Source organism: Gobio gobio (assembly GCF_949357685.1).
Source record: "Gobio gobio genome assembly, chromosome: 6".
NCBI classification, from domain to species: domain Eukaryota; kingdom Metazoa; phylum Chordata; class Actinopteri; order Cypriniformes; family Gobionidae; genus Gobio; species Gobio gobio.
The window spans coordinates 16,235,310-16,249,188 of NC_137102.1; the positions used below are offsets into that span (position 1 = coordinate 16,235,310).

A 13,879-nucleotide genomic window follows, 5' to 3' on the forward strand; every position below is an offset into this window, starting at 1 on the left:
AGTTCCGAATGACGTGATACTTTTCAATGCGAAGATTTAAACAATATAACAGTTAATTAACACTTGTTGATGGATCGTTTTATTGAATAGCAGCGTTGCACAAAATTGCAATTCCTAGAATGCTTAAATACAAATGAGTGTTTAAAAAACATTATAATAATGAAATTACAAACCAAAAACCAGTATGCCTATAATGAAGCTCTTGTTTGACAGTACCTAAACAAGTATTTGATTTCTGTTCTGTAGAGTGAAATATTTAATCTTCATATTTTGTTTTGAACATCATATATCAGTAGCAAATAAAAAAAGAGTTTGTGAGCATTTTAATGAACATAATAGATTCCTTTAACAACTGACTTCATAGCAGAAATAAATGTAATTGATATAAGGAAGAAAACAGCAGTAAATGAAGAAAAACTAAAAAGTATGTATCAGAGTATTTACACGGTCGCTTTTAGTCAGATCTGGATGGTTAAACATTGAAGATATTTTACAATAAAACAGGAAGACAAAAGTATACTGACATGCCAACATTTGTTCCTAAAAATCATACAGTACATTTCATTATTGTTTGCCTGATTTCCGGCTATTTCTTCTTTAATTACAGTAACAAGGTACAATGTATGATACCGTATGTCAGCCACACCACACAGAGCCACTATTACATTCTTCACATATATCATTGGAGGAAGTCATGAGAATAAGCACATAAATCCATGACAGGAAAATAAGGGTCAATCTGATTCCATTTGCACAAAAAAAAAATGTTAGTTATATAAATATGAGTTCAAGTATATTCTGTAGATCACACAAGACTCAATGTGGAGAATATTCATGTGGAGGTCCAACGCCACCAGGCCACTTTCATACGGTCCCAAACAGCTCCTAATGAATCGAAGGCAGGACGCACGTCAAGGATAGTATGCTTGGACACCTGGCCTCCATCGTAGTAGTCTATCACATATCTGACCTCTTTTCCACACCGGTCAATAATCCAGTCATGCCTGTCAAATGGTAGCTCATTCCTACAACACAGAGGACCAAAAGCACCTTATTATATCTCAATTGGCATTGACACTTACATTTTCCTGAAGAATATCACAGAAGTTTTTCTGAGAAAAAGCATTCAAGCAAAAACATCAAATCAATTTTACTAAGGCAGGGCTTTTCAATCTTTTAGATGCCACAGACCCCAAATAAGATCATCCTTCTGCGAGGGACCCCCAAAGTGAAAAACTTATATTATAAATGTGTAAAATATTTAGTTTCTATTACATCGCTGCATTTTTTTCTACTCCTGTAGTACTGTACTACTATATGTAAGTTGGTATCAAATTATTTTAATCAAATTTATTAATTGATTATTTTAATCAAATTTAATTAATTTAATAATTTTATTTGAATCAATTTATTTAGTTAGTTCATTTAATATTTTTATTTATTTATTTTTACACTGCTTATCTTTTTTTCTTTTTTGATGTTAGTTATTTATTTTTATTTAAATCAAATTGTATTTATTTTAATTAAATATTTTTAATGTATGACTTATTTAAATACAATTTTATTCAAATGTTTTTACTATTTAATTAAATAAAATGTATTTATATTCATTTTAAATTACATTTATTTAGTTAGTTTAATCTTACTTTTATTTAATAAAAAATAAATAAATAAATATATATATATATATATATATATATATTTATATATTAGGGGTGTAACGATTCGTTTTAACAACGATTCGATTCGTATCACGATTTGAGGTTGTCGATACGATTCAAGGACGATATTGGTTCATTTAGAACGATACGATCCGAAACGATTCAGTGACTTGAAATCGATTCAGTAACTTTTTAGCCAAAAATTGTGTGACTGAAATAAATATCTGGATACTGCTCAATGCAGGTGAAGTTTCAATGATTCAATGCAGGAATCAGGTATCAATTAATTATGGATATAAACAAACAAGTAAACAACAATTAATGGCAAATGCATTCAAATTTTATTTGAATAAAGTGCAACCAACAGTTTAGGTTGAATTAAAAGGAAGTTAACCTTTTCTGCTTTCATTTTCAATTTTCAATACATTTTCAATAAAAGTACAGTAAGTGCAACCAACATTTCAACAGTAGGTTAACCTGCTACTTCTGCTTTTGTTTTCCAACATAAAAATATTACAATATTAGTATAAAAAGTAAAGTGCAACTAACTACTCTTCAGGTTTAATTAATAGTAGGTTTACCTGCTACTTTTGCTGTTGTTTTACAACATTAAAATAATACAAATACAATATTAATATCAAAAATAAAGTGCAACCAACATTTCTTCAGGTTGAATAAACTGGCTGAACCTGCTACTACTGTCAGTTTAATAAACAAACAATATTTAACAAAGATAAAATGTAACCAACTACTCTTCAATGACTCTACAGATTTCTTTTTCAAAAATATCAACATGATCTGACCGCAGAACACTTCTCTGTGCGTTCACTATGTCGCCAGCAGTACAAAAACTCGCTCTGCAGGCACACTGGTGTCAGGAATTCACAGGTAACATTTAGCAAGGGTTGAAAGTACAGGTAAAACGTTACTAACTTAGCTCTTTCTCCTGGTGGCTTGATAATTTCTCGCACGTTGGCTTCTCTGTCATCCGCCATGCTATGTTTTGTTTTCTTAAGCGCTGCTGCTGGTGCGTGCGTTGCGATGATGTCACAGATAGGCAGACTTAATCGAGTAACGTTTAACGGCTTTATCATTAAAAGTGCTAAGAAAAAATATCCATATAAAGTCTGACGTGCTTAAATCCAATGCGTTATTTCCCATGATCGATACAATCGATTGATTACCTTTTAAAACGATGTTAGATCGATATATGTCGTCCGGAAGGCCATCTTGCCGAGCACAGATCGATGTAGTTAGATCATAGGAAAATAAATCGATACATCGATGTAGTAGATGAATCGTTACACCCCTAATATATATATATATATATATATATATATATAATTTTTTCTGTGATTAATCGCAAGTTTTTTATATTTTTGGAGTTTTTAATATTTTGATATTGTATTAATTTCAGTTACTTTCCAAATTAATGTAGAATGTAGAATAAAATTTAAAAATGTAGAATACAATTTAAAGACACCATATTTAAAATATTTGTTGTAATGGCATCTTTTTATTAATGAAGGCCAGTATCAGTGATACTAATGTCTCTATGAAACCATTAATGACGTTACATTACAGTATAACTGAAAGCTACCAATTTCAACCTTTATTAGGCTTTAAAAAACAACTTTTAATTTAAGTGAACTTAAAACAATCCTTACATAAACCCATTATAATAAATGTTATATTTACCGGTGGCCTTCCCTGTTAGTCATGTACAGAAATGTAATAGTTATCGAACACTTTTCTTAACTGCATAAATAATAAATTAAATATAGATTAATCATCTTTTCTCTGTTACCTTTGTTCTTTGATGAACATTAATGACAGACATCATCAGTGCTGCTGTCACTTTAAGATCGGCCGCTGCCGAACATGACACGGATCTGATGCACTGTCCCACGCATCTCATTTCCTCACAAGTTTAACTAATTTAAAACTCCTAATATGAGAATACTCAATAAAACTGGCATTTTGGCAACATTCTCTGTGTTGTTGTTATTGTTTGTTCAAGAGCAAAAGAGAACTCGATGTGTGCACGAGACTGACGCGTGTTTGTGCGTCGAGAGTGTGTGTGTGTGTGTGTGTGTGTCAGGGTGTCCCTCAATGAGCTGACATGAGTGCACACACACAGACAGGACATTGACAGCGCGTTCTCTTGTGTCATGTCGCGCTTAGATGGTTTAAAAGCATTTACATGAATAAGAGCGTGTCATACAATGTAACGCTGGGCAAAAATGGATATAAAAAAAGAACGCTGCATTAATTGCGTTAAATATTTTTAATGCGTTAAACTGAACAAAATGTATCGCCCGCGTTAACTTGCCCAGCACTAATATATATATATATATATACACACACACACACACACACACACACACACTGTTTGCTCTAAACTTTTCCACAGACCCCCAGCACTCTTTTGTCCTGGAAGTCCCCGGACACCAGTTTGAAAACCCCTGTACTAAGGGATACCATCACTTACCCCATCCAGTGGCGAAATCTGGCTCTGGGTGTGAAGTCTTTTGCTTTGCCACCAAACCTTAGAAGAGAAGGTCCACATGGGCATTCTCTGTGGAGAACAACAGCAGAACATCAGGAATCGTCTACTCTGTGACATCTGAAGATACACAGCTGCCTTTAACATGTGACTTACTTGGAATGGAGCTTTTCCCATCTCAGGATTTCCTGCCAGGCTTGCTCATTATTCTGGTTGTGAATCCCGATGATGCTTGTCATATCTTTCTGTTTGATATCATCATTGTTCCAGCGCCATCTGGTGAAAGTTTTAGTCATAAGCAATGAAGTTGATGTTGCTAATTATTAGATGTACATTGCTTTTTCTCCATCAGGAACTTACCCTTTTCTTAGCATGGCATTCCAGAACATCTGCTCTGAGGGATAAACCCAGTTTTGCTCAGATCCAGAACGAGGGATGGTAGATTCCTCTCTTGAAACAGACAGGGGAAATGGTTGATCAGATGTAGGTTGCTGGTTAGGTGGTGGCATCTATAGAGAAGAGTAAATAAATTAGGCTGAATGGTAGAAAAGGGATACTCAGTGCATCTAAACATCCAGGTAACCAATTTCAAAGGGGCAAAGTACCATGTTTGCTGGATTAATGTCAGATATTGTGGGTTTAGCCCTGTCGGCAGCTCTCATTGGACACTCTACAAATTCATAAGCCCTGTCCTGATGTGCTGGTAGATCTGCCGCTTTCTTCAGCTGATCGCTAGCAGGTACAGACACCTGATGCATTGGACATTCTGGCGGAGGGGCACCTGTTGGAGATTTTAAGAACGAAAACTGAGGAGGACTTTTTGAGATTAAGATGTTTCTGTATATAAGGGATGCAACAACTGATCAATAAAATCTGATCTAAAATAATCGTGTCTGCGTGCTGTGAGTGTGCACGAAAAAAGGGTTCAAATATAAACATTGCATTCTAAACCACAAAACAAATGGTTGTTTACCATTTTAAGAAAGTAGATGTTAAAGCTAAATTTAAAATAATAACTTTCGAGTGTGGTTTTTCATAGAAATGTATTATTTACTGCAGTGAAGTGACGTGACTGGTGGATGAAAAACAGCCTAGATACGTTCACTGTATTGTTTTAATTGCCTTCAAATTGCACATTGTAATTACAATGATTATTTTTAAATAATAGATCATTTTTAGATTTTTTCTTCCAAATAGTGGAGTATATAATTGACAGATTAATCTATTAAGAAAATAATTGATAGTTGCTGCAGCCCTACTGTACATGTAAAAATAAAAACTTTATTTTTCTAAATAACTGGAAGAACCCATCTTACTTTTAGTAACATCTTGATGCATCGGACAGCCTTGTGGTGGCACCATGATGCCCTCTGCCTTCACGGTGCCTGTAGGGCTGGACATAGTGTCTCCCATCAGCTTCCCAGACAAAAAAGACAAAACAACACAGTAAGTTTTGAGAGGCTTTACATTTAGCATAGTATTGCTGCCATATATACAGCATTATGCATGCATAAAATCCTATCACGAGCATAAAATGCTTAAAGTATAACAACTGAACTCAGCTATTGTGTTCTTGCATTGATAAATGCTGAGTCAGAGACTTTAAATGGCATAACTTGTCTTCATTTTTGTATTATAGTTTTTATATGATTGGTGCAGATTTAACATACAATAAATAACAATATACAATACTATTATTCCCACATATCAAGCCAAAGTACAATGGTAAGCATCTACATTAGAAATTAAGAAGATTTTTTTGCCTTAAGTTGTCAAACTATACATCTGATTGGCTGCTATGTCACTATGCATATATATACTGAAGATATGTACACGTTTTCTTTTTATCTCAGATCAAATTTTATTGATATCTGCAGCATTTAACGTTACCAAAAACTTGTGCTTTTGGAAAGTTGTGCAGCAAATGTTATACAAGATTCCTCACTTCTAGAACAGTATGTAACTTACACAAGCATAAGATAAAAGCATGTACTAGTCTGTCCAGATGGCGTTATTAACTGCCCATATTGTTCAAATTTCCCTGTGTTAAAACTACATGCGCTAATAAAATATAAACCGCTATATAACAGTACACTTACCTCCCACCTCTACTGTCAATGTCGTTCACTAGAACCACCAGCTAGAAACATGCCTCATATCCCAAGATGCTCTGGGTCATTTCATAACGCCATGTGTGTGGCACGCATGGACATCAAGATGCACACTGCCCCCTAGAGTATTGGAGTTTGTATTTTTATTTTATTTAAAATCCCCCTGTAGTCAAAAATTGTATCCCTTAAAGGCACCATATGTAAGATTTGTAAACAATCATTTAGATTAAAATACCCAAAAACCCCTAAAACTATGTATTTGTTGACTTACATTATTCCAAATGTTTCCAAGAATGTTTAAATCCAGAGAAATAAGCAATTTTAACCATGGCACGGACCATGACGACATATTGTGTTTTATTAGACAGGTGAGCAACTGTTGGAATACATTCATTGTCAAACAACGATTCATTGTTATATAGCTCAACACAATTAGTCTTCTTGTTTAAATCTGGTTTTCTTGATTTACCGCGAGTACCATGTTTTACCATGCCTAATTTCGATCTAGCTTACTGCAGTGGCACAGTACCTGCCGAGCGAATGCACTGAGTAGCGTTATAACATAACTTTCAACACACTTAAATGTATATAATATGATAAAACAGCGCTGAGTTTCCCCACATACGCATGATTGGAAGAAGCGGAAGCAGTAGTCTGCAGCATAATAAAAAACTGTTAGATAAATAGTAAGTGTGACATAATAAATACAACATATTGTTTGCCAACTTAAATTGGCTATTAATGTTGGATGTATAACCCAGAAGAAGAATATTTTCAATTAAAATGTATTTGTATAAGCAACTTTCACAATAAATGTATGTAAGCAGCGTACGTACTGTGTTAAGAAAACTGCATTACAACCCCAGTGAGCGAGATAAAGGGCACTATAGTGAGAAAAACTCACAAGAAAGATACAAAGCAAACATATACAATTCTGGAATGTATACGGCAAGAAAGGAGAGAAACATTTAGAAATTAAACTAAGAATATTCGGTAGACTTTATCCATTTTTGCTTTGTCTTTTTAGTCTGTGAAATTTTCTGGGGACCCCTTAGAACCTTCTGTAGGACCCCTGGGGGTCGCCGGACCCCAGTTTGAAAACCCCTGCATTAACTCATCCATGAATATGATTTCTGTCTGTGTCCCGTCAAAAAGACTATAGAGGTGAAGATGACAACTCCCTTGATTCTGCGAAATCAAGGCGTAATCAAGCTACACTTTGTTTTGAATAAGCAACCATAGCGGCGAAAATTACATGTTGTGCCTTTAAAACGCATCTTTGATCACCAAAATGACATTTAAACGTTTTTTTTTTCCTGTGAAAAAATTATTCCTGCCTTAAAATAGCTTGAATGTAACTCTACACCTTTGCTTCATTTAGTAAACGAGGATCCGTGAATATACACATGACATTATCAATTTAATTTAAAAAATAAAATTATTTAAAAAATGTAATCATTTCAATTATTATTTTACTCAGTGAACATTCTAAACCTATTTTTTCATCATTGTTTCCTGGGGACAGCATTTCAAAACAGCATTTTTAAAATGTTTGTTTTTCCAGTGTTAAGTTATGAATCTTGTTTTTGTATTTTTTATCCTATCACTAAAAGGTTAATCATTTAGTCTTTCTGGAGGTTATATCATTAGGCCGTCTGTGGAACTAGCTTTTTTGTGTGTTATGAATGAATCATTGAATCATTCAGTGAACCAATCAAAACACGAAGCAAGTTGCTCTATTTGCTAGAGTGTTGAAAGGGAGGAACTAGATGAACAGTCCCAGTGCATAAAAGTGAACAATAATGATTCACTTACTAAAAATATTTGCTCAAGAACACACATTTGTTCACAAACAAAAAAAAACACACTATGTGAGCAACACATGCTTCTAAGTGAATTGTCATTTTTTAAATAACCAAAATAACAAAATTGGCTAACTATACTCATGTGACCTTATACACATAAAGTGTAAAACTGAGGAGTTTATTCAGATTAAAACATTGTCACATCACAGAAACACACATGTAGTCACTCACATGAGCATTTTTTGACATCACATTATTTGTAGACATTCATTCCAGCTAGAATGCACCTTTTTCAAGAGTCATATCATTGCTGATGTTTAACCGCATAGGCCTACATAACGGCCATGTAAATAATGATAAATAACCTGAAAAGCCTATATTGAAGCTTACAATAGTCATTATTCCAAATCCAACCAACAAACCACATACTACAAGCAAAAAGCTTATACATGGCTGCATCAAGTTATAGATTTTCAGAAACACATATATTATAACATTGTGCCATCTGATATGTTTTCCATTCCAGACATACATAATACTCTCGATACATAGAATTCTCCATACAGTATATGCAATTATATGCAGACATGCATGGTTTCTTGAGTACAATATCCTGCACTGCTGAGCTGCAGAGACAGGAACTTTCACTTATACATTTAACCCACATTTCCTCTACATTTATAATGGCCATTATATTTCTCTATATACCCAACTGTATCCATATTGTAGTCAAAAAGTTGTTTATCATGGTCTACAGGCACACACTGTGTATCTTTGTGGAAGTTCAGATGTGCTGTTGCTTTTTTGATTGTATTCATAAAGGCAAGTTGGTTGATCTTAATAGCAGCTTTATAATAAATAGTGCAACCACAACTATTGTCTTGATTGAACATGTGATCAGTCTCACGCCTCTTTTCACCTGATTTTTTAAAAGTGAAAGAGTGTTTGTGTTTTAATTCCTCCAGGTGAGCCCATATTTGAAGATGACATCATGTAAGTCATTATTAATACAAGGACTGGCTTTCTAAGCTCTTGATTTGTCAGTTTAAAACTCAAAACTGATGTCATGGCATTACAGCAGCAGTAGTAATACAAACATATGCCCTCCAGCATCATTGGACATGATATGAGATGGACGGTTTGTGTGCTGATGTGTTCAGTTTCTGTTTGTATCTCCATGTCAGTCTGTCTTTCTAGTTTCCATCTCAGTCAGTCCCTGCTTTTCTCGACCAGGCTGAGTGAAGGACTTTGAGACATCCACGGATGATTCTGCGCATCCACATGATGTTCATAACGTCCAAAGACACGCTAGAAATGACCCAGGCACTGCGTCCTCCCAGAGGTAACTTGTAGAAGTCATCCGTGCCAAAGACCGAGTACATATGGCTGTAGTAGCCTGGAATGACTGCGATCCTCACCAAGAAGAATGCAAATGCCATGGCGACACCATTAACCAAACTCGGTTTGGAAAGTTTGTGGAAGCCCAACATGTGGAAAAACCAACTGGAAGACATTAAAACAATGCAATTAGAAAATTTGCTTCATTGTTTGGTGTTGGTTTTACATCTATTTTTACATATTACTCACCGCTGGTTGACAAACGGGGTGGAGAATTCTGAGAGCAGACGGAAATTAGCAAAGTAAGGCAATATCCCTTGACTCTACAGAAGATGAAAAAGCACAAAATGGCATTGGAAATCTTGAGGAAGTTAGACACCAGAACAGACCAGACTGGAAACACAACTTACCAGCACATAGTAGTATGCATAGAGAGCAGCAAAATGATGCATGACAAAGTATTTCTCTCCAATTGACTCCCATGAAGTGAACATGAGCAGGAGATCTGAAGAGGAACAGAGAATGTTATTTGTGTGTGTAACAAGTAAAAAGCAGAAACATATTTACCATACATCTTCAATACATTAATGTAATCTTAATCATTATTTCCAAAAACTATATATATATTTTTTTTTACAAATAATTAATTATTAAGTGAAAGATTAAGTGAAACATTTGTTAAAATAATTTTTCCTAAGAAATAATAAAAGCACTAAATACGGATTTCGTTTGAATGCCCCTCAAAATTATTTAAATTTTGAAATTAAAAATGTGCTCATTCAATAATCTATCTATCTATCTATATATATATATAATTATAAATTATATTTAAGTATTTTTTCATATCTATAAATCACAAATGTATTTTTTAATAAATTAAAATAAAATATATATATATATATATTTACATTAAAATATTAAAGCAATGAAGCAGTTTTGTAAAACTATTTTCTTCTAAAAATAATAATAAAAGTTTATGGCAAAACATGAATTAAAATTACAATGCTTATCATAAAATATATGCATTTAAGTCATTAAGTGTATGAGCTGCATTTTTTTATTGATTATTGCATAAATTAATAGATATCCACCTTATTTTTCAACGCGGAAGTAAGGTGTTTTCTGTAAATTTGCAAGACTTCCAATGTATTGTCTGCTATAGGGAAATAACGAGAAGATCATATCAAAGTGCGGTAAACTGTAAAACTGTGTTTTTGCTACAAACCTGCATGTTTAATTAAGAGAATACATTAAAATAATGTGGTAAGAAATACAAATTTGCAATATCAAGCAGCATAATGAGCTGTTTTCTGCAGCTAGAAATAACTGGAAGCCAGACACATTAAAATTACAAATGGCCGTGACCACTCTTACCTGAAAAACAAGGTGGATAGCATCACATCAATAGCCCTTCACTCACCTGAGATGAGGTAGCCTGAGGTAATGGCCACATTTAGTTTCACCAGTGTGGCATCTCCCCTGGAATCACAAATTATAGAGGTTAGTGTATTTCACACTTTTAGTGTTTGTGAGAGTTCAAATTCCAGTTCAGACTGTACTGTTTTGACCAACAACAAAAAAACACACTATGTTGCATAAGAAGTTGTGCTACCACATTTGTAATGGATTGCATCTATAAATCCTCACCAGACTGGGTCTTTCTGGATGGGTTCATCAAAGATATATATGTAGAGACAGAAAAGTCCCACAACCAAGGCGTGCACTGTTGAGACGGCCCTTTGAGAAAAAGAGAGATCTTCCAACTTTAGTCAAACTGGCTATTTAAAAACACATGCTTTTAGAAGATAAAATCTGACACCTGGAGTTCCACTCCGTCCTTTGTGTGGGGCTGAGCCTGAGGAAGCCTTTGCAGAGGTGCTGAGACACCCAAGGACTACCACTGTGGAACAGCCACTGGAAGCCCAGGAAGCTCCCTGTCACAACCACCAGCACCTGCAGGCTGAGAGGCTCCATGCCTGCTGAGCCCTAGAGAGAGAGAGAGACAAGAGAGAGACAGCGACGAATGTTCAGAAATAACTCTTCCATTGACAAACCCCCCCCCCAGCCCAACACATAGTAATCACCCGCCTCTTTAACTAAACAAAATGTTCCTTACTCCAGACCGGTTGCGAGCATAAAATCCCCAGTCATCACCTGAGCTGCCGCAGTACCTCTCTACTGCCAAATCCCCCGGTATAAATAAGCATTTGCATATGTGCTGACACAGCCATCCAGAGGTCAGCCGACTCCAACACGTCTCAGATTGCTCCATCCGTGATTTATAGAGCCACTCGTGACTTTTGTGCAGTTTGAAATGCATCCAAGTCGCAGAGATCCCAGCGTCCCGTATAAGAAACAGCTGATTGTGTGTTGGGTTTGTGCTGCATACACACAAACTTCTATCCTGGCTGAGGGAGGCAAGCACATGTTACTCCTGCTATACATGTCTGCAGTATGGACAGTGATCGAAATGAAACCGCAGGAAATCAATGCGTGTGATCAATGTGGCACTGTCCTGGTCCACTGGGACACGACCACTCCCCTGCTTTGTCCTCATACCCTTGAAAAAGGCATCAAGCTTCAGTGCTTTGGGTAACTGATAGTAGGAGGATGTCAAGCCGGTGTGACCTTGTCAGATTTGAATTCTCTCACATGCACATTTATGGATTTAGCAGAAGCTTTTATCCAAAGCAACTTACCAAAAAAGAACTAAAACAAGGAGCCAACAATATTCATAATAAACAATGCCAGGTTTATTTGACAAATAATGAAGCAAGCTAAAAAGGGAGGAGAAGTACAAAGAATAATGAGAGTGTGTAAGTGCACTGAACATAGTAGGAGTAAAACACAAAAACAGGCAAATAATCAGGAAAAATGCAGTAGGAAATGCTGTCTTTATCATTTTCTGTGCTGGATTCTTTGGTTCAGTCATTCATTCACTCTCTTTTTCTCTTGCAGTCCTGCTTTTTAGTGTGACTATGTATGAAAAGATTGCATGCGTCCTTAAAAAACAATTAAATGAAGTCAACATAAAGCATGATCAGACTTACCCTTTCCGTTATGAAAGACCCATTTTGACCTGGCCATGGAGCGTGTGCATGAGCACAGCTGGACACTGAATAAACGCAGAGTTTAAGTTATCTGTGAAGCTCAGGTGTTCACCATAGGCATGCACAGGGGAGATTGGTGGAGAGATTGTGAATGCAAATCCAACAGCCTTCCCTCTCTCTTCATTCTCTCTATCCACTCAGTAAGTGCTTTCTCTTGTATGCAGTTGCCCAGAGTAATTGTATATCTTTGTATCCTAAATGAACTTCATTAGAGGAACCACTAGATGGAGTGAGACATCCAACTTTTTTTCTCTCCTTCATAGCAAATGAGCTTCAGGCAGATCAGGAGAGGGTGGTTGGTACTGTCCGAACAAGGACACTATTGGTGAATGAATGAATGTTGTATTTTTAGCAAGGGCAGCCCTGTCGTCCTCAATTTCCTGAATCCTCACCCTGAAGCAGATCTATTATCAGACTTAACCACACAAAATAAACCCTAACCCATTTAAAATCACTCCAACAGTAACCCTGCAGAGTCTTCTTGTATTTACAGCCACAATGGAGCTAGTTTAGGGCAGAGCGGTTTGTCTTGCCATACAGCTTCAGGTAATAACGTCCCATCCCCCTCTAAAGCTCAGTTGTTGTGGTTGTTGTTGTTGTTGAGTCCGTCTGCATGCTGTGCCTCAGGGATGGAGCACCAAGGCATTCCTGTTTGATGAACCGTTCGCCCCAGAAGAGTTCCGCTCATGGAAAATTAAAGATGTTGTGCCTAAATGTGTATTCTAATAGAATAGCCTATATATATTTCACTTTATAAGCTTCAGAATAGCGGAAACTAATTGCAAACCCTGCTGTAGATGCTGACTGAAATGAATCCTCAAATACTGGAGACACAGGAAAAGGGGGAAATTCTGTTGCTGACTAAACATCCCTTTTCCACGTCTTGTTGAGTGAAATATTCATGGGTTGTGTGTAACCTGTTGATTTACTGTAAGACTGCAGACAAGGTATTATACTGGAAAAGAAAGTAGAGTTTAAACATTACATGGCAGAAATTGCCTTGTATACTTTACGGATTTAAAAACGTTTGACACTAACCCATATGCCAACATTAATGTTAAAGTTTTACCCAGGGTTATCCACAGTGGTGGGTCTAGTGTTTTTCCTGTCTTAAACAAAGTCTGGGAACAATCACTTACAATGGCAAACACACCTTGCTTTCCAACAGTTTCTTTGTGTCATCACTATAGTGATGGGCTAAACACAAGCCTACTATATCATTAGAATACAAGTTTTGGCTTGTCCTTAATTAATTGCATGTCTAGAGGCATGATGGTACTTTCCATTTTGATTAAATCAGGGGGCTGAAAACCATTTTGTATGTCTGTAATGACATTGCATATCTTCA

General features: G+C 35.8%; 2 protein-coding genes across 4 annotated transcripts; both read right to left on the reverse strand.

Moving 5' to 3' along the window:
- Positions 1-4: 4 nt before the first annotated feature.
- hccsa.1 (holocytochrome c synthase a) lies at positions 5-6,392 on the reverse strand. Its single transcript, XM_079819023.1, has 7 exons — positions 6,267-6,392; positions 5,484-5,583; positions 4,773-4,948; positions 4,528-4,676; positions 4,324-4,443; positions 4,153-4,239; positions 5-1,025 (listed from the first exon to the last, which is right to left on the reverse strand). Exons 2-7 carry the CDS (start codon positions 5,578-5,580, stop codon positions 833-835), a joined length of 822 nt encoding a protein of 273 aa, XP_079675149.1. The 5' UTR covers positions 5,581-5,583; positions 6,267-6,392; the 3' UTR covers positions 5-832.
- Positions 6,393-8,222: 1,830 nt separating this feature from the next.
- Positions 8,223-12,661, reverse strand: LOC307128643 (TLC domain-containing protein 4-B). Of its 3 annotated transcripts, none has more exons than XM_079820568.1 (7): positions 12,472-12,661; positions 11,241-11,407; positions 11,069-11,158; positions 10,842-10,900; positions 9,832-9,926; positions 9,671-9,744; positions 8,223-9,586 (listed from the first exon to the last, which is right to left on the reverse strand). In XM_079820568.1, exons 2-7 carry the CDS (start codon positions 11,393-11,395, stop codon positions 9,289-9,291), a joined length of 771 nt encoding a protein of 256 aa, XP_079676694.1. In that variant the 5' UTR covers positions 11,396-11,407; positions 12,472-12,661; the 3' UTR covers positions 8,223-9,288. The 3 variants fall into 3 exon arrangements, with proteins under 3 accessions (XP_079676694.1, XP_079676695.1, XP_079676693.1); XM_079820569.1 differs by lacking the exon at positions 12,472-12,661 and adding an exon at positions 11,576-11,618; XM_079820567.1 differs by lacking the exon at positions 12,472-12,661 and adding an exon at positions 11,538-11,592.
- Between the last annotated feature and the right edge of the window lie 1,218 nt (positions 12,662-13,879).

Bases quoted from the DNA above. Each gene is read 5' to 3' on its own strand.
- hccsa.1 (XM_079819023.1), bottom strand. From the start codon at position 5,580: ATGGGAGACACTATGTCCAGCCCTACAGGCACCGTGAAGGCAGAGGGC. The intron at 4,444-4,527 runs GTAAGTTCCTGA...AACTTTCACCAG, and splicing joins AATGCCATGCTAAGAAAAGG to ATGGCGCTGGAACAATGATG. The intron at 4,240-4,323 runs GTAAGTCACATG...TGTTCTCCACAG, and splicing joins TGGGAAAAGCTCCATTCCAA to AGAATGCCCATGTGGACCTT.
- LOC307128643 (XM_079820568.1), bottom strand. From the start codon at position 11,395: ATGGAGCCTCTCAGCCTGCAGGTGCTGGTGGTTGTGACAGGGAGCTTC. The intron at 9,745-9,831 runs GTAAGTTGTGTT...CATCTTCTGTAG, and splicing joins ATGCATACTACTATGTGCTG to AGTCAAGGGATATTGCCTTA. The intron at 9,587-9,670 runs GTGAGTAATATG...AATGTCTTCCAG, and splicing joins ACCCCGTTTGTCAACCAGCG to TTGGTTTTTCCACATGTTGG.